This window comes from Haemaphysalis longicornis, unplaced genomic scaffold, assembly GCF_048455015.1.
Source record: "Haemaphysalis longicornis isolate Haplotype H1 unplaced genomic scaffold, Haemaphysalis longicornis Haplotype H1 scaffold_8, whole genome shotgun sequence".
NCBI classification, from domain to species: domain Eukaryota; kingdom Metazoa; phylum Arthropoda; class Arachnida; order Ixodida; family Ixodidae; genus Haemaphysalis; species Haemaphysalis longicornis.
The window spans coordinates 177,294,174-177,321,410 of NW_027526445.1; the positions used below are offsets into that span (position 1 = coordinate 177,294,174).

The window sequence follows — 27,237 nt, forward strand, 5'->3', positions numbered from 1 at the left end:
TTCTCACTTGAAGACTAGTCTGCTCATGGAGATATGAATCTTCAGGCTTGACAAAAAAAAAATTAGCCGAGTTTAGAATTTTCGATAGTTCACAATAATGTAGAATAACGTAGAATTGTAGAATAGTAATGTAAAGTAATATAGCATTTTCGATAGTGCACAATAATCAGGCACTCTGGGGATGCTGCAAAGAGATGCAAGTGCGGGTACCATCAGGGTAGGAGAGACGCTGACATCTGGCGAGTGGTAGAGCGATGTAAAGAACGACACGAGAGACGGGCCGGTGTCATGTTGCTCAGACATTTAATGCCTCACAAAAAGAGTGGGAAGGGGAATAAAGTGGTGGCTGGTGATGCAATACACGGGGATAGGTCTTTGTCCCACATATACTCAAGTATAATACATGCTGTTCCTTCCATGTGTGTGTATATATAGCGATTTATTTATATTTATATCCATAGACGAAAAAAAAAAAAGAACGTCCACACCAGGTAGTCTCGCAATTTTTTTTTTACCTCGAGAAACAACTTGTGCTTGGTAGCGGCTTTTCTTCTTCTTGTCTGTTTCTTTTAAGTGAAAAAGTAAACACAGACACACACTCGACTTGATCCCCACGTGACCCTTTCTTCCGGGGAGGGGGGAATATACCACCGATCAGGCGAGAAATCTACAGCTCCACGAAAACGCAGCAGCGATTCTATTCACTTGTCTTTGGCCGAAACTGAAACCGTAAGCACACTAGAACACGTTTTCCGGGACCATGATTATCCAGCACGAGCGGGCTGTCACAACTCTTGGTCCATGCACAGCTGGCAAGAGCAAAGAATAAGACCCTCTGCCCTCCTCATCCTCATCCTCGTCTCCCCGTTCCAGCTTCCCCTCCCCCTTCCTCCCAACCTGACCCCCCTCCTTCTCGGCGTCTCTTCCGAACATTCCCCCTTCCTAGTTTTGAGGACTCAGCCAGGAGGCAGAAACTCTTCCCCTGGAAAACGGAGGCATCCTGAGTGTTTAGAAGGCAAGAAAAGGTACATCGTGAGAAGGATTTAACTCGCTCTCCTTCGCCTCTCCTCACAAGAGCAAAAAAAGCGCCCCAGCGGGGCTGAAAGGCCAAGCATCCTCCACGCCATCATCATCACACAGCAGAAAAAGGCTTTTTTTTTATCTTTCTCTCTTGTCACTGACGTCACAAAACGAACCAACAGAAAAATAGACATGATCGGAGAACGAACAGCGTCTACACACTTTCTAAGGCGACTCCGTTTTTTTTTTTTTTTCCTCCCTCTCCTCTTCACTGCCGGACCCGGAAAAGGCTGGGTCGCAGAGCAGGGGTTTGGGGGGTGCACACAGCCTAAACCAGGCGCTCACGGCAGCGGCTTCTCTCCCCCGCCGTCATCACCCAAAAAAGCCAACACAACCACCGACGAAGAGAAGAAGGTGGCGGTTACGTCACCAGCCTAGTACACCACCGAGCGGCCTCTGGCGGCGGTGGTTTTCACGAAGAACCAAGTCTCGCCTACGAACGAGAGCCTCTCAGCTACAACAAAGTCCGTGAAGGCAACAAAGGTCGGAAGGCGGCGAAAAGTTCTACACACGGAGAGATAGTAGGGTGGGGGTGCGCTGAGCAAAATATAGAAAGAAACGAAGGGGTATTTTTTTTTCCCTAGTGCGTCCTAGTGACGAGTAGAACCCACTGACTTCTCGCCTCCCTGTCATTCAGTGGACTCTCGACACGGCATCATCCTCTCTCTCTCTCTCCATCTCTCTCCTCTCTCTTCCTCTCCACTTCTCTCCAAAGGGCAGACACTCCTGCTCCTCACTCGCAGCTGGACCGGTCGTTTCTGTCGTTGGCCGGGTTTTGCACCAGCGGCAGAGACGAAGTCGTCACAGCGTCGCCTCGCGCGATGTTGCTGTCGTCATCCCGGCGACTCCTCCTCCTCCTGCGCATCTCCATCTCTCTCCTCTTCCACCGGGCCTCCTCCATCTTCGTGTTCCCTCCGCGGCACGCGCACGCACACACTTTGTGGACCTTTCCCTTCACAATTCCTGCTCGTCACCCCTTAGAAAGGCTTCCATCCAGTTGACAGCGTCATCGACATCGCTAATACCGAAAGCAAGAAGAGGTTCGAGAAGGCAGAAATGGAAGGCGGGGAACAGGAAAAGAAAAGAAAAAGAACGGAACTCCACGTCAACGTTCGAGACAATAAGTGAGAGAAAGATACAGATTGTGAGTTAGACGAAGGAAGAAATACATCGAGGTATTATCAGAAGGGAGTTCAATAAGAAGAAAAGAGAAAAACAGCAACAACAACAATAACAAAAACCGAGAGAGAGAAACAAAAACAAACATTGGGTTTGCACTTTGTTGAAGTCCTTAGTAAAAAATTGTCCTAAGCTTGTCTTTTTTGTTTGTTTTGTTTCTTGTCATGTCGTTCACCCGCACGCGCATAATTGTCGTGTGTGTGCGTGTGTGTGTGTGTGTGTGCGTGTGTGCACTTGCGTCCCGTGGTCGAAGCAGCTGCGCGCCGGCACTGGCTTCCCTTGTTGATATCACCCCCGAAGGGTCAACAAGATCACTCTTCCTCTTCCGTGCGGTCTTCTTCCCTCTTCTTCCCTCCTTTTTTGCTTGCGTACCTGTTTCTTCCTCTTGCTTTTCTCTCTCTCTTGTTTCACTTTTAATGCGTAACTTGTGCGTCCACAGACACCACTCACGTAGCAGACACAGTCTACACATCTCCTGATTTCCGGCCCACGCAGGCTGCTTCCTCCCAAGCTCTGTCATGCTGCTTGCAAACGACGCCCGTCATCCACCGTCGTCGTCGTCGTCGTCGCTGCCTCGGCTCAGCAGGCCCTCACAACAGCTTCACCCTGATCTGAAACGACAAAGATAGAGAGAACAAAACATAAGACACAGCCGGAGCAGCAACGTGGCGCGGCAAAGCAATCGAAGCCTGGTTAGTTAAGTTATCATTTCCTGAGGGTATCGGTAAAGACATAGAAATCAATGACACGACTGGCGATTGCTCTACGCATACACCGTAAACAAAAGCACACACGCGCGCACACAGCTGGGCGTGCTGGGACATGTTCATGAATTGGAAAGCGCTCTTGAAACTGAAGACTTCTGACATGGGCCAAATTTCTCTAACATGGGCGTTCTTTTTTTTGTACAGCTTTATCGGATGTAATCAGTTTTTTTTTTTTTTTTCAATTGGGACAGAGTTTAGGTAGAATCTTTTCTCTCCATCTGTCGGACAGACAGAGATCACTGTAAGGAATCGACCCCGCGATCTCGAACTTCTGCTCGTTGAGCCACGCAGTCGCCAAGCCAGTAACACGCCTTGCCAGAGGCAGCAGCAAAGCATCAAGTGTCAGTTTCTGAATCCTCGATGAGTCAGTCACACTGACGCCCCTCGGCTGCGCCAATCTCACACGATGACGCCCGCTTTCATACACCCCGGACAGTCTATAGGCAACTCTGACCGAGTTCGCGGCGTTTCGAGCACTTTCGTGACCTTCCGCGACGGTCGATGCTTCTTCCTTACGCCAGAACCTGTCAGAGAAGCGGAGGTCGCCCTTACGACCGCGCCCCCAGTCCGGCTTTCGCAACAGGCCGCAGCCAGAGATAGGAAAAAAGGACGCCGAGTGAGTATAGGCCTTCTCCTTCCACGACAAAGGCGCCTGTGATTGACGTGCGTGAGACTCGGTCGCCGCGCATGCGCCAATCTCCCCCGAGGAGAGTCCTGGCAGCAGCGCTCCGATAAGAATGGGGGCGGAAAGACACAACCCGTTTCCACCGCGCAGGGCCGAAGGGATCGCAGCAGTCTCGGCACATCGCGAGCACGAAAGCCCCCCGTCAATTTACGGAGCTCTCAGCCTTTCAAACGGGCTGCAGAGAAGACGGACCTCCATTGTCCCCACATCTTCGAACGTGCCCGAAAGAGAGTGAGAAAGAAAGAGAGCGCGCAAGAGCAGATATCCTGCGAAGGTGCAACTGCCATCGTCATCATCGCGCGAATGCCAAGGCGACACATCCGTTTGGCGGCAGTTTTTTTCCCAGCGCTACAACGGGAAGGGCTGGGGGCGGGGGGGTGCTAGTTTTATTGTTACGGCCTGCCCGGTGGCTTGCCGGCGCTCATTAAGTCGTAACCGCTCGGGCGCGGCAGCCCAGGCCACGGCGGAGGGCTGTGGCAAGGCCGCCGGCGGCGCGCGCGATAGCGCGTAACAGGGCCGCTCACCATCAACACAATGCGCATCGCTCGCGCAACCCAAGGGACGCCGGGGCTTAACCGGAGCCGTAAAGCGTGCGGCGCGCAACCACAAATAGCACGACGGCGGCTCGTTTTCAGCGTGTGTGCAGAGGAAGAAGACGCAGCGGCAGAACGCCGCGTTTACAATACACAGCCTGCAACTCAACGAGCGCGAATCAGACACGAAGCACGGTGAGACCGACAGGATTAAAATAAAATAAAAAAAAAACGCGAATGTTTGCGGCCCAGAATTTTCTTAAAGCTTTGGCACTCTTTCGCGATTAATTGCTTTGCGCAGCAACCGAAGCCTCCATTGGGCACGCCACTAAGAAAACTTGGCTGACGCCTTTCTGCGGTGTACTGGTATAGTAACCAGGAGGATGGATCTCTTTCCACATTATAAATGGAAGTCATACGACTGTCATCTCGAGCAAAACAAACAAGTTACGGAAGGAATACCCAAGGAATTGTCAATTCGCTGATGCTGGCGGCTAAGCAGATGTGGGCCATAAAAAGGCGACCCACGCGGTCGAATTGTTTGGGAGCTCCGGTCTACCCAGCAGCGTGGCCCCGGAAATCAAATAGCGCTGAAATAAAAATGTTCACGGGAAGATATAATTCAACCGGAAGAAGTGGCTTTCCTTAGCGCGGGAAATCGCCCATCGCCGTTCGAATGTCCCGCGCCTCCGCGTTTAGGCGCGCCGCGGCCAGATGGCACCACGGCCCTTGGCGATGGCCGTTTCGGATTTCTACCGTCGGCGAACGGATTCCACCCTCAGTGATGCGACGTACGAACAACGGCTGTCAGCGGTCGAAAGGTTAGTAAAGGCGGAACTCGGTATCATTTACGCGATGTACGCTGCCTGTGTGTCCGTTTTGTTTTACGAACACATTAAATTTGGAATACTTCCGTGGGCTGACGTTATTCCGACACGGACGTACCGCACTTACTTGCGAATAGACCCACCAGGAACATGGAAAACGTCCTGGGTTTTAAATAGGTTCAAAACAATAATTTTAAACGGGCTTGCCCAAGTCTTCGGTTCACTTTTATTGCATTGTACATAGCGTTTCTAATGTGGATCACCCGTCGTATAAACCGCGCTAAAGCACACTGAAACGCGTTTTTATTCACCATTGGAATTTTATGTCCGCGGTCGGTAACTAGCAAAGAACTATTTTTGGTCGATGTACCCCGATTCTGCGAACTACGACGTATACGGAAACCGGATGCAATCGGAGCGCCGCACAATTGCCCCAATAGCTCGACACGAAGCTCGCAGAGATCGCGAGCAAAGCGTAATCCCGAGAATGCATATCCGGCGCTGCAATGCACGGGGCCGACGACAACCAGTCGAAAAACCACAGGACCGCCGTTGCGGCACAAATAGGGGCATTACTCGTAACGGCGCGAGGTCGCGCTTGAATTGGCCGCGGCTACACGCAGAGACGCGTGTGAAAGAACAGCCGCCTTACCCGCCCTCATCAGCATATCCGCCGCGAAAGCATGCGACGTTAACGGTTTGTTGATGCCTCGTTGCCAGGGGCTAGCCGAGCGCTGCTATGTTCTTTGAAGAGGAAGACCGTAGCGCGTTCGTCATTCATCTAGAGGCCATATACAGCTCCATCAACAACGCAATAAATCAGATGTTTCTACACAGGACTGCGCTATAACATAAATAGGCCGTGGCATTCGATTCGCTTTCCCTTGTCAGCACCGTTCATTTGTTTCGCAGCGTCTCCAAAGGGGCCCTGCAACACTTTTTTCAAGTTTTATTAAATCCTGAATGCTTCCAGAACGTACTCAATAAACTCAGTCCTTTAAATAGGGGGTCAAAAAGAACCCCAAATAAAAATTACTGCTCTATATCTATTAGGTAACTTAGAAACTTGCTCAGAATATCTGGAATCTCGTTAAACGGTACACGCATAAGCCGTAGTTTCTTTTTATACGTAGCTAAGCCGATCCCCGACTCAGTTTCCCTTTAGCCTAATGCATTCGGATAAACCGTATAGTGCCGGTCAGTAGTACTTTTTTCGCGTCCCCGTGAGATACGGTTTAACGAGGTTTCACTGTATTTTTCTGTTTCCCGCTCTTGGCGTTCTTTGAGCGTTCAGATTACGTCATTAGAGTGATGCGGCGGCTACTGGCCGGCTTTCTCTTAGCACAAACACACTTGATAGCTGCTTTAAAAAAATCGCAACAAAAGCAAAGCAGAAACGGAAGGCGGATTTGCTGCGTCGAACAAATCACTCAGCGCCGCTCCGTGCTGGCGTTAACTGTACCTTTAGCAGTGCTTGCAGGCGCGAAAAAAATAGTAAAAGCGTTTATCGGAAGTGTCACAGAGTCCCTCAAACAGCCATTCTTTAGGAGCACAATTTCACTCCAGTAAACTTTCATGGAGCCTTTGCGTCACGTGACTCTGAATGCGTGAAAATACGTTGCTACAATGGGAAATGCGAACGCGCAAAACGTTTGTCACGGCCAGTCGTTGTGTTTCGGAAGAGAATTTCGAGGTAAAAGACAGTACCCCGCTGCACAAAGTGGAGTGGAATCTGAGAGCCGTTTGCATTCAACAACGGTAGAATAAAACGAAACTAGAGGCACCACTACAATCGCGCAATCGTGTTTCTTGCCGGTAAACTTTGTCCGCAGCTGCCAATCGCACAAACAGGTCCTTGTGACGTCACAAAGGCGCGACCAGAAGTTCCTGGTGAATCTCTACTGTTTCATTTGTTCTCTTAATTACCTAGTTATCGGTCCGCAGTTCGCGGTGAAACTGACAACATTATTATTGGGACATATTCTTTTAAATGAGCCCAACTTACATATTGCCCCCTTTACACATGCGAAGAGGCTTGCTGCCAGCGTACGGTGTCCGCAATTCAAACGCCTCTCAGTTCACACACCGATAATCGCAGAGCTTTGCTCTGCGCAAAGCGGTGGACCCGTTGGATAAGGCGACATGAGTACCTTCTACCAACACCCTTCTACGCGGGAGTATCATTCGTGAAACTTCAAAGCCCCCCTCTTTGTTCTAATCTTGCAGCGCAGAACAAAAGCGGCCAATAAACCCTGCGAGCACAGGACAGATCAACTCTCGCCTCCACGTTCTCGCAAAGAAAGAAAGAGAGAGAGCTCAAGAAGGAACGCGAACAAAAGGCGTCAAGGTCTTCGTCCGCGGCGGCAAGGAGCAACAGCAGTGGGAGCAACGGCGTCGGCCCTGGGCACATGTCATCGCGCCGGCGCGAAAACAAAGCACACAAAGCCAAGCCGAGCCAACAAACAGGAGTACGAGGAATAAGGCGGGGGGAACTCCTCGGCAGCCCATTAATACCGCGCCCCTCGGGCTCGACGGCGACGACGACGACGGTGATGCACCGCTCCCAGTTTGTCCTCGTTTGCGGGACGTCGTCCACAATTGACAAGCGCGCATCACACACTTGCCGTCGTCGTCGACAACGGTGCGGGCGAAACGAGGCGACGGACGCTCCCGTGGTGTTGCTGCCCCGACACGAATTTGCTCGTTTGATCCGCCCTCCCCGCTTTCGCTTGTGTTCTCCTTTTCGGCCAGAGGCCGCATCGGCATTTGCCGGGACGTGCCCCGAGGCACGTCCCAGGCAGAGCCCCGCTCCTCCTTCGCCCCTTTCTCCGCGGATTCTTTTCTTTTCTCCTTCGCGAGGCGCTATCTGCATCAGCCGGCACGGAATATACGAGATCAGCGGCACGCATGGTTGCCGAGTCAACGGCCCCCCGCTGACGGGGATTCGCCACTCGACAAGAAGAGCAAGGGGCACGAGGCGCGACCCGAGGGGACGCCGCGCCAGGAGAGAAACAAGGCATGTCCACGGCTATTACGGCGATCTACCGCCACCACTGCGGTACGTCCAATCAAAGCACTTTACAAGAGCTCGGCTGCGGAACGAGCTGCCAGGCGAGATTGTCCCGACAAGAGCGACCACCAGGCACAACAGCTTTACATCCGTGAGGAGAGAAGACACTACTTTCCAGCGGATCACGGCGGAATTGACGCCTGAGCGACGAACGCTGTAGATTCTAAGCCACTGGAATATACGAGAAAGCCCCCCCCTCCCTTTGCCCGCCGAAATTGCCAGGCTCAGGGAGCAGGGTAAGGCCGCCCACTCCTTCTAACATCACATTGCGACATCATTTTGCTATACTTACAATTTTGAATTGATTTGTTTGTTATTAGACTTGCTTTTCTTTCTTCATTGCGTTCTTTTCTTTTACGTGAGCATCCCCCCCCCCCTTTCAATCCTCTCCCTTGCGCAGGCCCCTAAACCAGGCGGCCGACTGTAAGGGGATTTCTTCACCCGCGCTCAGAGCCCTTCATAGTTGACCCGCGTGTTGAAGCGGCCGACTAATAGCAGCTACGGGCTGTGGGACAGAAGGAATGTGACCTGCAACCTTGCGTGCGAAATAACAACGCTCCTTTATCCTGCTTTATTTGCAGTTAGGTACACCTAACTGCCACATATGCACACATTCGCTGCGCTGAGTCAGTCCAAAACATCCCATCATCAACCAGCCTTAGTCAATCGCCAGTGCACTGTCTCATTTACTCAGCTATTGAGACGCTGTCCTCCCCTCATTTCAACTGTACCGGGTCTCACTGGCGCTGTTCGCAGTACTATACCACGTGCACACACAGGTTTTGAATCCCCACGCGCACTTTGGAAGACCTCCTAGGCCGATTTTCAGCCAGTCACAACACCCACGAGTAACGAGAAGAGGACATGTGGGGCTTTCAGTGTGACGGCGTTCAATTACACACGTTCATGCGCGCTGTGGTAGTATACGCAGCGGCGCTCGCTCGGCTAGAAATAACTCGCGTGGCTCAGAACCAAAAGATGAATGAACTTGAGGACGCGGGTCTCAAAGAAAAAGACGGCTGGCCTTGTCGAAAGGTTGGAACAGGACCAAGGTCTCCCGATTTAGCCCGTGTCGCCCGAGTTTCCAGTAATCGACGTCAGGGCGTCTTCGCCACAGTACGGGTTCTCGCGAATTGAGCTAACTTTCACGGCGAACCGCTGTTTGCAAGAGGTTGCAGCAGTGGTGTCATCGGCAACAATGATGCCGAAACAACGGGAAAGGAGATTCCATTAGCACGGCTTAGCACCAAAACACCAATGTGGCACACCACCGCTAGAGAAGTATAATGTACGACTTCGAGTAAATTCGCAGGGAAAATAGAATAAAGTAATTTATTCACAGCAAATATAAGTAGGGAATTCATCGTACTAGCGAACATTAACACGAGGATAATGGGACAGAAGAGACGAAACACACGCTGGAACTTTACCTCAGTTTATACCACAGAAACACGGAAAACACTTATATGTACATGAAACGTGTCAAAATAATCATACAAGCACAGTGAAAAAGAAACAAAACAGTACCGAAAACGTCACACGTCACACTTGCTCATATTGCAGAAGCTGGCTTATTATAGTATACAAGCTCCGGGACGTTCAAAGTATGTAAGCTATTGGGCGGGAAATATAAGCTCCCGGACGTTCAAAGTATGTAAGCTCATGGACGGGAAATATAAGCTCCCGATTGTTCAAAGTAGGTAAGCTCCGGGACGGGAAATATAAGTCCCGGGATGCTCAGACATTTTCCGTCCATTTTCCTGAATTCACAGCGCAATAAAATCTGACGAAGGGGAGAGCGATACACAGGGGAGCTCAATAATATGGAAAATCAACTTGCTTCGCCATCAACTTTAACAAATTTGTCATCCATGCATAACTGAGGTCGAGCGGCCACATGACAAACAAGAGCCGAAGGGCAAGGTCCCACATTTTGTGTACTTCACGGTCGACCCGTGTGACGGAGGCCCGACAACACAAGCTTAACGTTTAGGAAATTTCTCGAAGAGTTAAAGGGACTCGGCAACACGCCCGACAAAGGCTTTCACTCTTTCCTTCGCGTCTGGAAGCACTGCGCAAAGCTATCGTCAGCGCGGAGCGGCAGTGCGTGATTCGCTCGTGGCAGCAGATAGGCTTTCCGTTTCTGCTTTGCTTTAGCGGCTTTATTTCTAAAGTGGCTCCTGAATACGTTTATCGCTGCAATTACTGGTAGGGAAGCCTGCTAATAGCCGCTACACCGCTGTAATGACACAATTTCAGCGGACGAGGAACGCGAAGACCGCGAAAGACAGAAAAACCTTTTGAGCAAGTTTCTACGTTATCTGATGGGCACAGATCAGTAACGTTTGGCTGAGGTATTTTGCGACCCTCTAATCTAAGTATTGAATGTGTTGGTTGACTCCGTTCTGCAAGCATTGAAGACTTCCAAAAAAAAGTTCAAGAAAGTGTTGCAGGGTCCCTTGAAACAACGGAAGTGGTTTACTCCGACCAGTAGCATAGGGTCGGAGTAAATCACCATTACGCACATAGCATAAGGCTGGCTGGGAAATCAAACAACGCAAAGTGGTTCCGTCAAGCCAGCAGCGCCACACAGCGCAAGTGCGGTGTTTCGACGCGGAAAAAAACCCGTACTTTAACTTCATTTAGACCCTGCCAACACAGCGCCGCCTGGCGACTGCGAATTCGACCTTACAACTCAAGGCCACGCCCGCAATGCGGAAGGATAATATCGCCGGGGCCTGGAATGGCGCGTCAGAAAACCCAGACGCGACACCCGCGAGTCGCTCCCCTGTCAAGCGACTAGTCATTCGTCAGGGGGGACCCGCATGGTGTAGAGCGCAGCGCGCGCGCCCAGAAAATATATACGCTCCCGCAGGCGTATATACACACGCGAAACGGCGGGCCTTCAGCGTAGAATATATATGTTGCGCGCACTGCCGCCGCGCCTGCCTTCTATCCGGCCCGGTCGAAGGTCGAACGGCGGTGACAAACAGCGCGAGAGCCGAAGCGACGACGACGAGACCGGCAGTCTCGGTTCCGGCCCAAGAGCACTTCATGAATGCATGTGCGCGCGAGCGTAGTGAGGCGGGCGCCGACACCGTAGCTGCACACTTGATATATATTGTGAGCTTTGCGGCCACAGCTTGTCGGTCACTGTACGTAGCAATTGCTAACCATCATCACCACCGGCTTGAGCCCATCTTCATTCCTTTCTTGTACGCACTCATCATCAAGGACGATCGAGCTTCACCGGGAATCATCATCAGTGCGTGGGCTTGGTCGCCATCTTGGGTTTCTTCTGACTGCTACGAATAAACGGCCTCACATTATATATATATATATATATATATATATATATATATATATATATATATATATATATATATATAGTTAATGAGCGGTTAGGCCAGTGAAGGTTAAATAATGAAAAGGGACGCAATAAAAAACATAACACGTTTACTTCGAAAACATAACTTTACATCGACGTTTCGGACGGGAACCTCTTGATAAAGAACGGTCCCCGACCGAAACGTCGATGTAAAGTTGTTTTTTATTGCGCCCTTTTTACTATATATCTATATATATATATATATATATCCCTCAGCGAGCAAACCAGAGACCCACATCTGTAAGGCAGGACTGACGCGGAATCCTCGTAGAACACAGAACACATGTGCCAGGCACGCACACGTACGCGCAAGAGCAGACAGGTGTACGCGTTGCAAAAAGTGAAATAGGAGAACATGGTACGTGCATGCAGCTTTCTGGCGCCGCGGCCATCTTTACAACCAGCTGTTGTTACGCGCTGCGCACATTGTACGACATCGTAACGGAGTACTATACGTTTCCGCAACCGAACACCCGCCGTCATTGTGTAATCACCTCCCTTTCTCAACATCTTTTTTTTCTTTTCCTTTGCGCAGTTCATAGGGACAAGTTCTGCCCTTCTTGCCAATATTCACCGCCAATTCGACAGTGAAGCCACTGTGTGTACGGCTGTTCGAACAACTCGTTAACGTTGCAAGCAGAATATATACGTCCACAGGGACGATTGCAACTACGCTTCCTTCTCGGTTGATGACGGGTGAAATTTTAAAACTGAATACGAACTGGACATGCAAGAAACAAGCTAAGACAGTAACGACTGAGGGCCCAGAAAACAGAAGCCGGTAGGCTTTTGTTCTACACTACCGGTGTGAACATCTGTAAGTGAATATATACTCGTTACTCTGCAATAGTTCATTCTCAGCCACACCTTTGCGGATCTTGAAAACGTAGCCTGCTACGAATGGACGGAGAGTGTACGGTGAATTCTAGCCTCTTGAAAGAAATGATACTACTCGTAGCACAATGAATCGGTACTTCTATTCTACATTTTTCAAGCTTAAAAACCTAATGAATTTCGCATGGCTGTATAGCCTATGCAGCAGCGTGAAACTCGAGAAATAAACCAAAACTTTACCATCCATTCCTTAAGAAATTCGAGAGCAGTGCGAAAGCTTTGTCAGAGAAAAACTGCGTCAAAAGTTCGACGAAACCTTCGCCCAAAATGCGTCCAACCAATCGTCAAACTTTCAAAGAACAAAATCGAAAACGAAGAACGCACCCGTGCGACGATTTTTCGCGTACTAAGTTAACGCATCAACGAACGATCTAAGTGTACAGTCTAGTCCACTTATAACAATATCCAAGTGCCAGGGAAATCCCATCGTTATAACCGATAATTGTTATAAGCGGGTTGCGAAATAAAAAAGACAGAACAGAGCTCAAATTGTTTTATTCGCATGCCAGCAAGGTCGTAGTACTACTAATTTGCGGAAAAGAAGTCACAGTCCGTGCGCCTGTGAAGCTAGCGCAAATCTTTACCAAGAGCATCTATCGGTGCTTCACGTAGCTGAGGTAAATGTCCTTGGCGGAAACAAAGTCCCCGACGAACTGTGTCAAGCTTTGGGTCTCCTACGAAGACACTACCTGAGTAGGCTGCGCAACCGCGTCGTTAAAGTAATCACTGTTGCACTTTTGGTGCACAATATAACCGAATTGAATTGTTATATCTGATATCGTAGCACTGGGGCATTGTAATAAGCGGTTTATTTTACCATATAAAGAATACAATAGCTGAAGGTGCCATAGCTTTTCATCTTTATATCCGATATACTGTTATAAACGATATCGTTATAAGTGGACTCGACTGTTTACCGATACGTGGTTTATGAGATAAAGTTATACTACTGTATAACTTTATGATCGACGCGCCCGTTATCTTGTCTAGAACCGTTCCTATTTCGCGATTTCCGAGTAACCGCTTTGACATAGTGGAAGCCCGGCTTCACGCACGCGCCGTGTGTCCATACATCTTATCAGAGCTTTTCGGTAAACAAACGGGTCTATGCAGAAATGCATTCGTTTTTTAAAGGAGCCATGAAGACAAAATACAAGTTGGGTTTATCAGAAAGACTGCTTAGTCCCAATAACAATGATACCAGGCAATATGATGGCAATCTTCGAACAAATAACGGAGATATTAGAGAAAACGTGTAAAACAGTCGCGACCCCCTAGCCGATTTCCCGCAACTTTTCTATGACGTCACGGAACCTTGTTTGTGCGATTGGCGGCCGCCTAACTGCCGCCAAAACTGACCTGTCGCGACGACACATGACTGGACGTCTGTAATGGGGCCTCTAGTTCCATTTGACCTTATCACTTGAATGCTCACGTGCAGTTAACGCACTTAAAATTATGTTTTATTGTTGGCCCATATGACGTCATTCTTGCTCGTAACACGTCACTGTGGCGCAAAATTTGAATGTTTTTATATACTTCTTGCATTTTCTTCGTTAAAAAAAAACATCTTTTGTGGCTGTAATGGAGCTGGGTGAGATACTGAATCCTAGTTCTTTCAAATTAAACGGAGTTGTATTTTCTCTTCATGGCTCTTTTACCAGGACGCCATCGCTCCAACTAATACCCCTGCTACACTAGCGTTCGAATGTCATTTGAACCAAATGCCATTTGACTCAAGTGCGAAGTTGTGCTGCTCCACTAGGTTTTGAAATGCCATTCGGTTCAAATGACATTGGACCCGAATGAGCACCGAGAGAGACATTTGGCGCTCTGAAATGCCATTTATTATAGCACTCTCGCGCACAGCGTTCGAAGTCGGCATAAACAAACACATTACTGGCGTACTTAAAACAAACAAAATATTCTCAATTGTGAGACTGTTTACTTCTCGTTTGCTTAAATGGTGATATCAAGATGTAACAATTCCGTGCTTTCAGCACCAGTGCGAGCAAGCGACAAACCAGTGTGGCCAGACAGCACAAAAAACCTCGATTGCGATTCAGAATTAAGCAAAAACCGTGTCAAAGCTTACGTTATTGATAATTCGATATCATTTCAATACCAAAGACTGCCGCTAAATTTGATTGTTGCATTATTGTGTAAAAACGGAACTCGACACGGCAACAGCGCCCTGCAGCACGGCGAGCGATTGTGAATGCTTTCAAATGCCATCGAAATTGTAGTGGATTTTGAAGGTACGCTGCGCTTGCTGCGAACACAAAGACGGGCACGGAAAAAAAAAAAAAAACGTACACTTTCACGAGAAGACGGCGCACGGCGTAGTGGAGCAGGGCGGATTCTGAATGGCATTCAAAGCACCCCATTTGAGTCAAATGACATTAAATTTAAATGACATTCGGACCCTAGTGTAGCCGGTGGATATGAAAGCCTTCGCTTTCAAACGGTCCTCGTCTTCTTTCGCCCGCCATGCATTCGTGCACAACGCGAATGCCGGAAGCACGGTCGGCGACGTCACGTTCGTCCTCCTGCACGCCGACAGCTGCGACAACTGACATTTGAAATTCCACCCAATTAAAAGAGAAACAAAAGGAGGTTCCCCGAGCCGATGTTTTCAGCTCAACCTCGCCGCTTCCGGGACATCCAAGGGTCTGGTTTGACACAAGCGTTGCTCAGTGCACCGATACGCGCTCTGGTTTGCACTCCCATCCGACCCGATTTCTTATCGTAAAAATGACAAGACGGAAAGACAAACGACTGTCAAGTAGACAAAAAAGAAAAAAGAAAGCAAGCCCGCTTTCGCAATAATCACTTGGAGGCCGATGCACCGACGGGAGTGACCTAAGTAAAGCAATTCCCTTCCAGCAATCATCTCCGTTTACACTATTGCAATGGTTAAATGTGTGAACTCCGGCAAAATTAACATTTTGGTGCAAATGCAGCGCGTTACACGGTTATGGCATTTTTACGGGTCTTTATTCTCATTTCAGTTTGTTTCTTTCGTGTTTTTTATGTCTTCGTTGTGTAGGGGCGACATATAAGATGCGTATTTTTGTTTGTAAGGCCATTTTGATCATTTTTCAGTTTTTCAAGAATCAGTCGGAAAGCGTCACCACGCGAGGGGCTAGATATGGCAGCCGGTATAGGTGGTATTCACTGAAAAGTTTAGCTGTCAATTTCTTCGCTTGGCAACACTGGAAACGGCCACGGACATGGCGCGGCTTGTGCCACTGCGCCCGCACGCCGAAGGCGTGCGTTGTCTGCTCCGTTTCAACTGCATCCTCAACGGTGGTGTCAACAGAGAGGTTAATAATCGCACTCACATTGGACTCGAGGCATTACTTCGCGTTCGGTGGGGTAGAGTTTGGAAAGTCCACACACATTGTGTGTTTAGCACGGACAAGTACCGCCATCCCGCGGAGCCCGACGTAACTAGTGACGGCGCACTCACATGGTTGCCTGCATGCGTGCCTCGCCAGTGATTACAAGCTATAAGATAGCCGCTGAAAGCTGCCAGGAGTTATTCTAATTCACACAGAGTCGGGCAGACAGACACTCGGTGCTTTCGGTATTATTACCCGTCGAAAGGTTGGCAAGAATTCCGTTCTTCGTCGCGGCGTCAGCGAATCGATAACCGAACTTGGCCGTGACCAGCCGTGGTGCGCCTCCACATGCGTTCTCTCCGCGTGCACAGTGAAAACGCATTGTATGCCGGTCGGCCTTTCAGCTAGACGCACTCAGACAATTACCCCCTTTGTGCCCGGCTCGCCTTTCATCCATTCTTGACAGGACGGCTCAGCGGCCGCAGTGCGAAAAAATAAAAGAGGACGACATCGTCGCAGGACAAAAGTACACGCCGACGTGAGGAGAGAAGAGAGTTAAAGCATTAAGCGAAAATTTCAGCAGCTGTGTGTAGCAACGGAGTCCACGAAGCGGAGAATAAACACGCGCCCAAATCACGGACCACAATGGCACCGATCACCCTTCGGGAAAAGATTGAAAGAACGAAGCGAAAAGGAGGCGAAAATAAAGAGAGCAAAAAAAAGTGGCAAAGTGGCTTCCTTACCCGATGAGGAAACGACGTGAACAGAAACGCGAGCAACGAAATCAAAATACCCCCCACCGCGCTCGGACGGCCTTGGCGGCCTGGCCTGAGCCTTCGCTTGCGTGTGCAAATAAACGACCCGGACGTTATTAATGCTTTCGCCCTTCGCCGCGCGATTGACACGCCATTAGGTCCGACACCTCTGGATGCCCCTCTCCTGCGCTCTTTTTACTATTACGGGGGCTCCCCAGACGCAAATGCGCCGACGCAGGTTCCTCCTCGGAGCAGAGCTATACTCGCTGGCTATCCGGGAACCATTTTTCCTCCCCACTTCTCGCTGTTACCCGACTTGGTGCCTCGCCAACACAAGCTAAATAACCACGTACGCCAACTGCGCATGCGCCACGGGGTTGCGGAAGCGACGGCTCGTGATCCCGTGTGCTCTTGTCTGAGTGGCCCCACGTCGAAATCCGCGACCCGACGCGAATGTGTTCTTGATCGAGACGACGAAGAATCGAGGAGGCGCGCCCGAACACTTTGCTGCGGGACTTCCATGCACAACGGAATGGATGACTTTATTAGGAGGAGGTGGTATATGGGAAAAAGGGTAGGGGAAGATGGTTCTTATGGATCTTTCCACTGCAATTTGAACGTTCACTTAGCATGTCACGTCTGGTGGCGCCCATAGGTGTTCCAAATGCACAGTTGTTGAAGTAGTGGCGAGGACACTCTGATACGACGACCATCCGGGTATCCAAAATGAGCCGTTCGGGAGCCACAAAGGGTCTGCTTGAGGGGTCGTCTAAATACTAAGAGATAGCTACAAAATACGGAGACCGATAGAGACCTTTAGCTGTGCCAGCCCTGCTGGCATAGTGGCGGTAAGGTGTCCTACTGCTGGTAAGCACTATACCACCGTGCACGTCGCGGGAAGCGAACGGGCCAGCACGCGTTACAGCTCGAGGGGGGTCCACTAAAGTGCGTGAAACTGACTACCGCGTCCGAGGCGGGCGGCGCATGCGCGCTACCGCCTATTGGATGGTGTGAGCAGGAGACACCAAACAAGCAGGTACAAAAAAAGACAACAACAACGGTTGTAGTTATTACAGCAGTTACCATGACCCCTGGGCGCTCAACCAGAAATAAGATTAGCGATAGGCCAATCATTATACGAGTAAGCGACACACAATGCAAGGCCGTCTGGCTCTTCACAAAGACCCACGGTTCCCTGCCAACGTCGTGGACTGTTGCCAACATGTATCCGCCGGGAACCCGGATACGGGAAGTAACAATGGCCTTCTAACAAGTTCGTTACTTGACCACCCCCTAACTTGTCAGAAGCCGCCGGCGTTCGATTTGACTCAGCGCTGCTGGCGCCGTCGCTTTTGCGGTCGTTTTTGACCCAGTTCCGAGGGGATAAACTGACGCGGGTAACTCGTTCGACCCGGCGAAACTTCCTTCACTCCCAAAGATTGCCCGCCGCTCCCCTTTCTGCTTTCCCCATTTTCCTTTTTCCCTCCTTCCACGCAAGCGACGACAGCGAGCAGCGAGCATTTCCTTTTCGAGAAATACCATTTATCTCTGTCGAACGCCGAGAGGATAAATTGCGCTCTCGATCGATGCTGCGTGTGTGATCCTTCCTCCCAGCGAGGAGACGGAGCTTGCAGCGGCGGCACACACCAACACAGAGGGCGTCGCCGCTGACATAGCGCCGCGCAATGGACGGCGAGATCGGCGGCTCCGAAGCTGCAGCCGCGAAGACCGGTTGGGGACGAGGGAAATGAACGCTTCAATGCACAGGCGGCGTGGGTGGCGATCATTGATGAGAGGGAAAAGGGGGCTCTCCTATCCTTGGCCTAGTTTTTTTTTTTTTTTGCTTGAATTCGTAGTGGTTTAGCTTTTCGTTGTTGATGCCCGGGACGAAAACACGCGGACGCGTGCGGTAGTACAAGGGGTCTGACTCCGCTATATGGAACCTCCGCGAATTGGACCGCACGGCGGGACACTCGAGTCACTGACACAGCGAGCAAAGTCCACAACAGCCAAACTAGGGTAGAGAGGGGGAGACAGAGAGAAAACAATAGGAAAGGGCGCGCAATTGCATTGTAGACACGGTATCGAGGCACGATATTAGATATAATACGCACATTCTGTCTGTTAAAAGTCAAAACGTCCTCTTACTATATATATATATAAATATATATATATATATATATATATATAAATGATCTGTCTTGTGTCTATATTTCGTGTTCATTTGAGGTCTGCAGCTGACTCTAAATGAATTAGACGTCACGCCTCATAGCGTCTTACTCTCACCTCCAACCAATAACTGCCCCGTGCCCTACCATTTTTGTGTTTATTAGATTGCTTTCGACCGCAGCCACCCGACTGCCTGGAGCTATATTTGAGGTGTGCGTCTGTCTTCCCGACTAAACACGGTACGGGCCAGCGAACGTACATGTTGTTGCAAATAGACTACAATTGCAAAGATTTTTAGGTAGACTTCCCTTCGCAGAAGAAACGGTGTAATCGAGTGGTTACAATTTCCACTCCGTGTATCCGTGGGACCTGGGTTTGACCACCAGGGAAAATTGCACCCACACACGTTCGCACAAAGAAAAAAAGAAAGAACCATGGTCAGGCACAGCTAATAAAATTCGACGCCAAATGCTCATAAGGCGTGTTGTTACTCAGCTACAGAAAAGAAGCGTAACCAGCAGATAATTTTCAATGTTGCGAAGTAAGCTTCTTCGCAAGAAATTATTCATTTGTCGACATTGAACTTAAGCTATCATATATGCTATAAAGCTTCGAACGCACTTGGCTGGCTTCATGATTGGTTCCGGGAACGAGTACGGCTTCCCCGTCCGATGCGCAAAAGAGATGCTGACTATATATATATACTATATAAAAAAACAGATATGGCGGGGAAAACGAAAACATTTTTGAAAGGAAACATCCGAGTAGAAATGAAGAGTCTCAATTCACCAGTGAAGGCTCCCAACAGCAAATTTGCGCAGATGATTGAGGACGAGAGATAAATTTCTCAGGCATTCAGGGAGTTCGCAAAACGTGCCGTCGTTTACTTGCACTTTTTTTTCCTTGACAAGGCACGCTAACTTAAAACCTCAATATTACTAGCAAAGTTCAAAGACGCGTTCGGCGTAGACTAGTGCAGGAAACGCTAGAAGGCGGTATTTTCGCCGGAATGACAAGCAGCGATTCCAAAGGCTAGAAGAGGCGTGCGTCTCCCGTGGAACAGTAAAAAAAGGTTTTCAGAAGGGCAGAGTGTTATTAACGGTGCCAGAAGAAACAAACGTTACGCGTTACCCGTTTCGGCAAGTGTCAAAACACAAAATCACCCCCAGCGGGTCCTCAAACGACGCCGACGCCCCCACACGTTGCGCCGCGCCTTCGATGATACAAAGCGGCCGGCTGCCCGGCGAGAGTCCCAGTAAACAATCTCCATCGACCGTAAATTTCTTTCGGCTCGAAAGCCTCCACTGCGGCGCGGTATAATACCCGGGGCCATCAAAATGAGCCTTTCAAGAATAACAGCTCCCCCCCCCCCCCTCCCCCCTTACCACCACCATTTGGAGCCTATATACCGGGGCCGGCGGCGCCAAAGGCCTCCAAAGAGACACGCCGGTGAGTTTCGAATTTCGCGCCGCCAGGATCGCCAGCTCGGGTTTTCTTTCGATTGTTCTTTTCATTTTATTATTGTTTTTTTTTTGACGTCAACCTTCGCCCTTAAACAACCCTTATTAAGGAAACAACAAAGTTATTTTCCGGTTTGTTTCGCGATAAATGGACGCCAAAATGCATCGAATTCCGCTTCGAAAAGATTTTATTTAAGCATATTTTTCCGGTATGAATTGAGCATGAAGGAAAGCGCACTTGGCCGAGACAACGTTTTCTCAAAGGCCACTGCTAAGTTGCAGTGCCAATGGCCATTTAAACGAAGCGTCCTCGCCTAGATGTCCCGTTGTTTCGTACGCCCAGCCTCCTCCTTTCTAAGTTGTTAGACGGCACGCTATCACAATGAGACCTCTAAAAAAATTCCCTTTTACACTTCGACAACGAACACAGCGAACAATGACGTCCCGTCTCAAAAATGTAGCGCTAGCTTGGAGTCCCCACTCTCATCATAGCGGAATCGTCGCCGATTATGTCGGTGTTCAATGAGGAACACAAGCCTTCGCCACTGACTTTAAACCGCTCCTGCGTCCTCCCGATTTGGAGACGGCGGACGCACACGTGAAAATAAATCTGACCGCCCCAAGACCGAATAGAATAGACTTGAATAGAAATGCCGCGTGACCGCCCGCTTCGCTACAAGTGGTATTCGACTGCGGCTCAAGTAGAGTGTACAAAAAAAAAAAAAAAAGTCGTTCGTGCACTGAAAAGAAAGAGTGTCCTTTCCTCGCGAGCAACAGCAACGTTTACTGCTTCCACCATTTGCATTCCTCCCTCACAACTCGGAGCAATCCTTGCGGGACTCTCACGCGCCACGAAGTCGGAAAAGAGGTTTCCAGTATGCATCTCCGCGGGGCATTTTAAATAGCGCGATTTCGCGTATCTCTGCTGAAGCCGCCTCCGCTTGCCGCCAGACACGGCGAGCGGCTCTCAAGCGAGTCGGAAGAAATGGAGGCGCGAAATACAAAAAAAAAAAAAAAAATTAAAGATAGAAGTGCCTGAAAAGAGAAAACACGTTGAAGGGGCCTTATAACAACTGCGGCCAAGGCCGGGAAGAAAATACTCACACAGAAAATAAAAGAAAGAATTCGCAATTCTTAGACAGCGCGAGCTTCCACAGCGAAGGACTCGGTGGCAGATACGCGTATATACCTTTTTCTACCGCACTTCTCACAACGCGAACAGTTCTTCTCGGCAGGGTTCCTCTATTCGGACGCGAAACTTATTTTTGAGAATGACGCCGTCTCCCAATTCTTCTCTATTTCTCTCTTTATTTCTGCGTGTAAAGCAGAGAGTTCAGTGAGAAACTGAGAGACAGGAAAACGATAGACAAAGTCAAAGGCGAGCCAAGACACCCTGCCTAGTAGAAGAAGTTGGTGGAAAAAACTGCCGGCGCTAAAGAGAACCGAGCGGTAGAAAACGTGCATGAAACGAAACGGGAGCCCAAATGTACGCTGGAAGAAGGCGGGAAGATAAAAACATGAAAAAGAAAAAAAAAAAAATGGACAGAGAAAACCAGTGCCGCCGAGAACACTCGCAGGAGCAGCAGCGGCAGTATCGCGCAACTGCCATACGCGTCCTGAAATGCCCCAGGCCAGTTTTCAGCCGAGCTGAGGCCATAGACACTACTCCTGCGTTTGACAGGAATGGAACTGCAGGACGCAGAAATGTTCTCTACTTGCGCGAGAAGGTTTGCAGCAACGACGGTATACGCACCGAGAAAAAACTACACGCACGTATGAGAGATAACACGCTCAACAAAAACAAAAAAACTCACCCGTACAAAAACAAAACGAGAAAAAAGGCAATGGGCGCAAAGGGAAAGCGCAAACGTCGACCAGGCTATAGCCTGTACACTATACGCAAGACACCGCCCCATACACACACACAGTTTACAGATAATAGCGGCGATTGGCACACGGATATCAGTACCAGGGGAGGGCACCCCTTCGTGTTGACAGTGCATGTGATGATGGTGATGTTGTGGCTGTGCCTACAATATATATATATATATATATATATATATATATATTTTTTTTTTTTCAGAGTAAGGCAAAGCTAAAATGAAGAACGGCGAGAGCGCCTCCACAACTTAGCTTCCGTAAGCTTAAAAAAAACGAGTTAATTTCTTAGGAGCGTGTCTCATATTCACCAGTTTCTTTCTTTTACACTAGTGCGCAAAAATTTACATTTTTAGTTCCCCGGAGATCACCGGACGGAGGAACGCGAGATAAAACGAGCTTTCAGCGTTTTGGCATCCGCCACCGCTTTTTTTTTTTCTTGCGCCGTGCGGTAACCGAGATCGATAACGAGACCGGTTTGAATTTATGCAAGCACCCCGGGAATTTATGCGACCACCAAAGGCCGCTTCGCAAATGCAAACAAGCGCAGACACGAAAGAAAGAAAGAAAGGCAGAAACATTTTACGCCGACCACCACGCAATGTGCTGCCGCTATCAGAGTTCACCTAGCGAAGTACCTGGAGATAGCCGTCGGCATCTGACGCCGACAAGTGCGAAGATAAAGGTAACGACTACTAAAAATTCACGGCGCAATATCCTCCCTACGAAAATGTGAAAGAGCCGCAGCGGTGGAAGTTGTAGCCCAAATATTAGCATTAAGCCATCGAGGAATGCCGCAATACCCGTCATATCGAAAATGCGATTAAATGCACCGCGAAACACACACCAACGCACGAGGCCGAAAAAGAGGAAGCGAGAGAGGGAGAGGGGGTTTAAAAAAAAAAGCTACAAACGAAGACAGGCGTATAGGGACCATTTCGTTTCGAGCAGCCAAATTTGCTCTTCAGACCAAATAAGATCCGCGCCGCATATTATGCAAATTGGAGCCGGCTAATATTCCTCTACCCCTCTTCTTAGTTTCCTTCTTCCCTTTCCACAAGAAAAGAAGACGGAATTTCTCCTCCAAGGCTCGTCGATGCAGCCAATCTTCATATCCCGCTCTTCCGCCTTCTTCGCCGGCCTCAGCTTGTTTCCGTTTTATTCTCTCCGGGCTCATTCGCGCACTGCTGCTACACTGCGGCAGACCCATCTCGGCCAACTAAAGCCCGAAAATTTGTTTCCAGGAGCCAGGCCGATTCCTCGGCAGCAATTCTGCTCCTTTGTTTCATTTTGGCTCTCTCTCTCTCTCTCTCTCTCTCTCTCTCTCTCTCTCTCTCTCTCTCTCTCTCTCTCTCTCTCTCTCTCTCTCTCTCTCTCTCTCTCTCTATTTCTCTTTGTTCTCGCGTTCGGCGGTTCGTCCTCGCCGAACAAACCCGAATTCGGCGCTCGTACGCCTCACAGCCGTCGTCACCTCCTAGATAACCGCAGACCACGAGTTGATAAGAAAACTGCACAACACTTCCGCGCGTTCGCGTTCCTCCCGAACTGATAACGCTTTAACCGAACAACCTCCGCAGCAACGTTACTCTCCGCGACAGACGGCACGACCGGGGATGACTACAAAAGAGTAGGCATTCTCATCTCGGAGGAGATGGTTGCCAGCTTCCGATTGGAAAAAGAGCAGCAGCGGCTGCGGAGGGTGGAAAACGAGGCAGCGAGCAACGGAAACGCAAGACAGCCGAGAAGAAAAATAATACAACATAAAAAGAAAAGCAGAGATTATATAGGAGGAGAAGAGGGGCCGGGGGAAAAGCGTGGTCGGCGTTCTGAGATAGATCGCACGGCGCGGCGAGCGATAACAAAGAAATAACAGCGTGTCGGATAAGAAGACGCAAGAGAGAGTGTGCCGGCGCCTCGAGACAAGCAGCGGAGAAAGTGGCGCACGCACGCGTCCTCGTGAACGTCGGCTCAGCGCCGCCGTGTACGGTTTTGCGCGGCCCGGTACGCGCAAGCTTTCCCTGTTCGTGCCCATCTCCCTCTCTCTCTCCTCGCCTAATGATGAGCTTCTTGAGCAAGCACGATCGCACTAACACGCCCCTTTCTCCCGGAGGGCTTTATAAAACCCACTGCCTGGCCGGCACCACCTTTCCGCGTGCCGGTACATTAGACGCTTGATACAACGGAGTGGAGAATAACGACTCAACTGTAACAGCGACTGTGTACCTGGAGAGCAGTTATCTGGACGAACAAGATACGCCCTCATCAAGTGCCCTACTCGAACGTCGAAACTGTTCTACTATCGCATATCTTTTGACATAAGTCGCAAAGAGGCACCATGCAAACGCATATTGGAATGCCGTGCACGACATGTATCAGCCTGTTTAGGTCAGACCCGCCGCGGTGGCTCAGTGGCTAAGGAGTTGCGCTGCTGAGCACGAGGTCGCGGGTTCGATTCCCGGCCGCGGCGGCCGCTTTTCTGATGGAGGCGAAAAGCAAAAACGCCCGTGTGTACGAGATTTCGGCGCACGTTAAAGATCCCCAAGTGGTCAAAATTAATCCGGAGCCCTCCACTACGGCGCGCCTCATCGCCTGCGTTGCGTCGGCGCGTTAAACCCTACAATCATCATCATCTGTTTAGGTCAGCTGCGGCATGAATGCCTCCCCCATAAACTTTCTTCACTCCTATCCTAGCTGCTCTGTCCGAATGCATTCTTTGCAACCAAATTTCCTTATCTCAGGCCTCAAATCGAGTTATCACTTCTACACTCAGGAACAAGATAAGAGCTCATGTACGGTATCACTCCGCCTAAGCGATGGACCCGTGTGTCAACGGGCGCGCGCGTTTTGAAAGGGGACTGCGACGAATGCGTGATGTCGTCTGCCTTTCTTCACGGAGTTTGTTTGTCGTCGCCGCAGTACTTTATAAGCATATTAAGTCGAAACAATTACGGAAACGGGTCGTGCCGGGTTTGAAATATTCCAAGTAACGCACTACTTGCGCCGCGCGGAGTAACATCCGGCTGTGGTGACGAGGCACAGCTGCAACTTGCGTTGCCGCTGTGCCTGCCCTAAGAGCAGCGCTAGTACTAAACGAAGAGTGTCGACATAGGTACATTTGCTTTTTTTGGTAAGATGACACGCCATCAGCACGCTACAAAGGAGATACCAATGGCAATCCTCATCATCATTGCAGTTCTTTTTAAGTTATATCCGAGTACAGTCCCGTGTCTCGGTAGCCACTGCTTTATCTCGGTGTTCCGCCACTTGCCAGTACTCGGCCCTACATATCCAACAAAACGCGCCCCGTTTCTCTTAACTACAGCTATGACGTCTTCCAGTCAAGTGCTCTCTAACAAGTACCTCCGTTTCCGAACCGTCAGCGTCATTTCTACAGTTGCGCTGTCCGTGGCTCGTTGGGCCGACCGATATACATAGTTCCGTGTAACTCGACGTTTCCTTAACGTTAAAAGAGCTACTATGCGGAATACGCAAGAGTCCAAAACAGCGCGGAAGTGGGTGTACGCTACCGTGACCACAAGAAGGTATCCGCATTCCACGACGCGCGCTTTTGCACCCAAGTGGTCAGACGGTATACTCAGGCACACGAGAATAGTAATATAAGCTCTCGTTACAACTCAATCGTGTTTCGCGGTGCTCACTGCTCAGTTTGCTCGTATTCTTAACATGTACCAACTCGACCAACAACAAGTCATTTTCAAATATCCCACCCGCTTTTAACAAAGTATCGCTTACAACGTAGCCAGTCTTTTAGGCCGCAGGACTTCGTTCCAAGAAGAGTGTATACTGTACTAGAACAACGCAAACCCAGTCGAAAATGACGCCAAGATAAGTTTCTGTAGATTGTCGTATTTTCCCGTGTCGTACTGTCATCTTGTCGTACTTGTCGCGTCGCGATTCTGATGTTCTGTCGTGTGTCGTATTCCTGTCCTGATTTTGAAGTTCCGTCGTGCGGAATTCCTGTTTTGTCGTGGTGCTCATGTTCCATAAGTAGTTGCACATGTCTTGATTGTTATTGCCCATTGCGAAGAGTAGCGTAAATGGCACTTCTGTTGTCACTACAGGAATGTCGGTCGTTGAGAAAACCGATTTTGTCATTATGACATAAATGTGTGCAGTAACAACAGATGACTTCGTCGTAACAACAGGACTTACGTTCTCACAACAAAGTTTTTTTGTCGTACGACAGAAATCCTTCTTAGGTTTTTTGCGGTATTCCTTAGTTTGATAACAGCGCTAGGACAGGACACAGAGAAAGCGACACGAGACTGGGCGCTGAAGGCGACACAAGACTCAGCGCCCAGTCTCGTGTCACCTTCTCTGTGTCCTGTCCTAGCGCTGTTATCAAACTAAGTATGTACCAACAAGCCCGGATTAACACAGTTTTGCGGTATTCCTGTTGTGATTTTAGACTGGGAAGCGCCGAAGAATGACAAATTAACGGTTGGGAGCAGAGTTTCGCTGGCAACTTTATTATTCCTAGGCTCGTGCTGCAGGCGGCCGTACACACTAAAAATTTTTACGCCCAAAAGGGTGCTTCAGCTTGTCGCCGCAGGAGCACCCTAAAAACTGAATATTTTACGCCCTTTAGGGTGCTTGGATTTTGTCGCCGCAGGAGCACCCTCTGTGAAGCACCCCAGAAGACAGGTGCCTTATAAACACCCTTGTCCGCCTAAAAGTATCCTAGGGTGCTACTTAGCACCCCAATCTGTAGGAGCATCTTCTGCAAAAGCACCCACCTAAAGGGGTACAAAACGGGTGCGTCATCCTCGGTTCACAGGTGCAGCAGGTGCGAGACCACATATTGCACAATATCACACACGATTATGGTATGAAACATTCGTGCTTTCCAAGCTCGGTTCTGTGAGACATTCCATTGAAGCTCAACATCAGCTGATAATTTCCTTGAACTTGTGTCACCGATTGTTAAAACATCAATTTAAAAAGTCAGGAGCCACATCTCAGTACAGTTATAACTTTAGAGGTAGTTGATTACCCAAAACTTCGTAAAAAACCAATTATATGTTCACTTTGCCGAACTGCAGTACACATCCTTCGAGATTCACTGCAGAGCCTAACCATGCTGTGCAGTGAAAGCAATTAGGTGTGCAACACTTCAACCACACAAAACTTCCTTGAACCTTAAAACCCTTGGCTTCTTAGTATTGCATCAAACTTCCAATCAAGGTA

At 49.4% G+C, this 27,237-nt stretch overlaps 1 protein-coding gene across 1 annotated transcript in view; it reads right to left on the reverse strand.

Annotated features, from left to right (window-relative positions):
- Positions 1–286: 286 nt before the first annotated feature.
- Reph (Regulator of eph expression) overlaps positions 287–27,237 on the reverse strand; it is a 208,001-nt gene continuing 181,050 nt past the window's right edge. Inside the window, 1 exon segment of the mRNA XM_077682066.1 lies at positions 287–2,870. Coding sequence (XP_077538192.1) covers positions 2,850–2,870 — 21 coding nt within the window. The 3' untranslated portion in view covers positions 287–2,849.